This window comes from Microtus ochrogaster, chromosome 1 (genome assembly GCF_000317375.1).
Source record: "Microtus ochrogaster isolate Prairie Vole_2 chromosome 1, MicOch1.0, whole genome shotgun sequence".
Classification (NCBI taxonomy): Eukaryota; Metazoa; Chordata; class Mammalia; order Rodentia; family Cricetidae; genus Microtus; species Microtus ochrogaster.
In genome coordinates, this window is record NC_022009.1 from 39,365,024 (window position 1) to 39,366,616 (window position 1,593).

The 1,593-nt window shown below is 39.2% G+C and overlaps 1 protein-coding gene across 5 annotated transcripts in view; it reads left to right on the forward strand.

Annotated features, from left to right (window-relative positions):
- Positions 1-1,593, forward strand: part of Ppp4r4 (protein phosphatase 4 regulatory subunit 4) — a 96,185-nt gene that overhangs the window by 88,511 nt on the left and 6,081 nt on the right. For all 5 annotated transcript variants that reach the window (XM_005343496.2, XM_026780903.1, XM_026780914.1 and 2 more), the window contains one exon: positions 273-343. In XM_005343496.2, the coding sequence (XP_005343553.1) occupies positions 273-343 (71 nt within the window). The remainder of the gene's footprint in view (positions 1-272; positions 344-1,593) is intronic.

Sequence of the window (1,593 nt, forward strand, 5' to 3'; positions counted from 1 at the left end):
GAGACCAGCCTGGTCTACAGAGCTAGTTCCAGGACAGGCTCCAAAGCTACAGAGAAACCCTGCCTCGAAAAAAACCAAAAAAAAAGAAAAAAAAGAAAAAGAAAAAGTATATATTTGGAAGCATGAAATGTAAAAAAAATACTAAATGCAACAGGCATGTTTCATAAGAAGTAGAAGAAAGTATTTTCAAATCAAGGTTAAAACCCCAAGTGTTAGGTAGCTAAGTCTGAAAGTGTGGTTTTAGGTTCTAACTATGTCACTTTCTTTCCTAGTAAAAGCTCCACCTTAGCTCACACACCTTCCGTCTCAGGGCTGGTGAGGACTGCCATGCTGTCACTAACTGGTAAGCAGTAGCACACACTCTTCCCAAAATGACTGCTTTAGTAAAGTATTATTTACTTTAAATGGTACGTCCTTCTAATTCTAGATATGATGCTTTTTAAAAATTTATTTCTTTTTCTGTACATTGGTGTTTTGTCTGCATGTGTGTCAGATCCCCAGGAACTGGAGTTATAGACAGTTGTGAGCTGCCATATGGGTGTTGGGAATTGAACACAGATACTTTGGAAGAGCAGTCAGTACTCTTAACCCCTGAGCCATTTCTTCATCCCCAAGATGTTTTTCTTAATGTGTGTCCTCATCAAGTCCTTAAGCAATAAACTTTACTTGTCACTGGGGAAATTGAGGTTCCTTTTTGGGATCTTAGTTTCCTTAATAAAATAAGTTATAAATAGACTTGAAACTGGGGGATAATTTTATTAGAATTTAAGACAAAAGCAATAGGGCAAGCAATATGTAAATCTTAGCAGTTGCTAAGAGAATAGAAATGGAGAAGAGAAAAAGAGGAAGCCATGCCGTCTGAGTTAAGGCAAGGTGGCAGACAAACAGCCATAGGGTGGGGAGGGGTGCTTTAGAGAAGGAATAAGAAGTCCAAAGTACCAGAGAAAGTGTGCTTGGGCTCTGGACAGCGTTGAAGAGGAAAAAAAGGAAAAAAGAAAAGTTAGGCCTTTCTGAATCAAGCCACAGGAAGTTGGGCAGATCCAACAGAACCTTAGGGGGCTCCGAAGAGCAGACAATGGTATGTTTCTATCCAGAAATCTATGCCATTATTTTTGCTAGGATGCAGCCATTTTCTCTTAATGGGCCTTTAGTACTACCATAACACAGCAGCTGAGAAAATACTTGACCATATACTATTTTAAACTGCATCAAGACTCAGAGCTTAACACTTGTAAAGAGAGAGTAAGAACTAATTGTCGGTTAGTTAGACTGATCAAAGGGCCTGCTGAAGACAGACATTTCCAGTAATTTATAAGGAAGTTGAGCAGAATCCATTTACCATCTTATGTACTTGAAAGTTTGTTTCAAGGGCCAGAAGATTCACTTAAAGGCCAGGTGGTAAATGTTTTAGCTACTGTGGTCTAGTTACAGTCACTCAACTCTTGTTGCAGTGTGACAGCAGCCATAGGTTTTGCCTGCTGAATAAACATGGTGTGCTCTATAGCGTCTTAAGTACCCAGACAGGCATTTGTTTCACAACATGTAGTTTGCTGACTTGTGGATTTTACAGCCAAAGATAGAATTATTCATAGA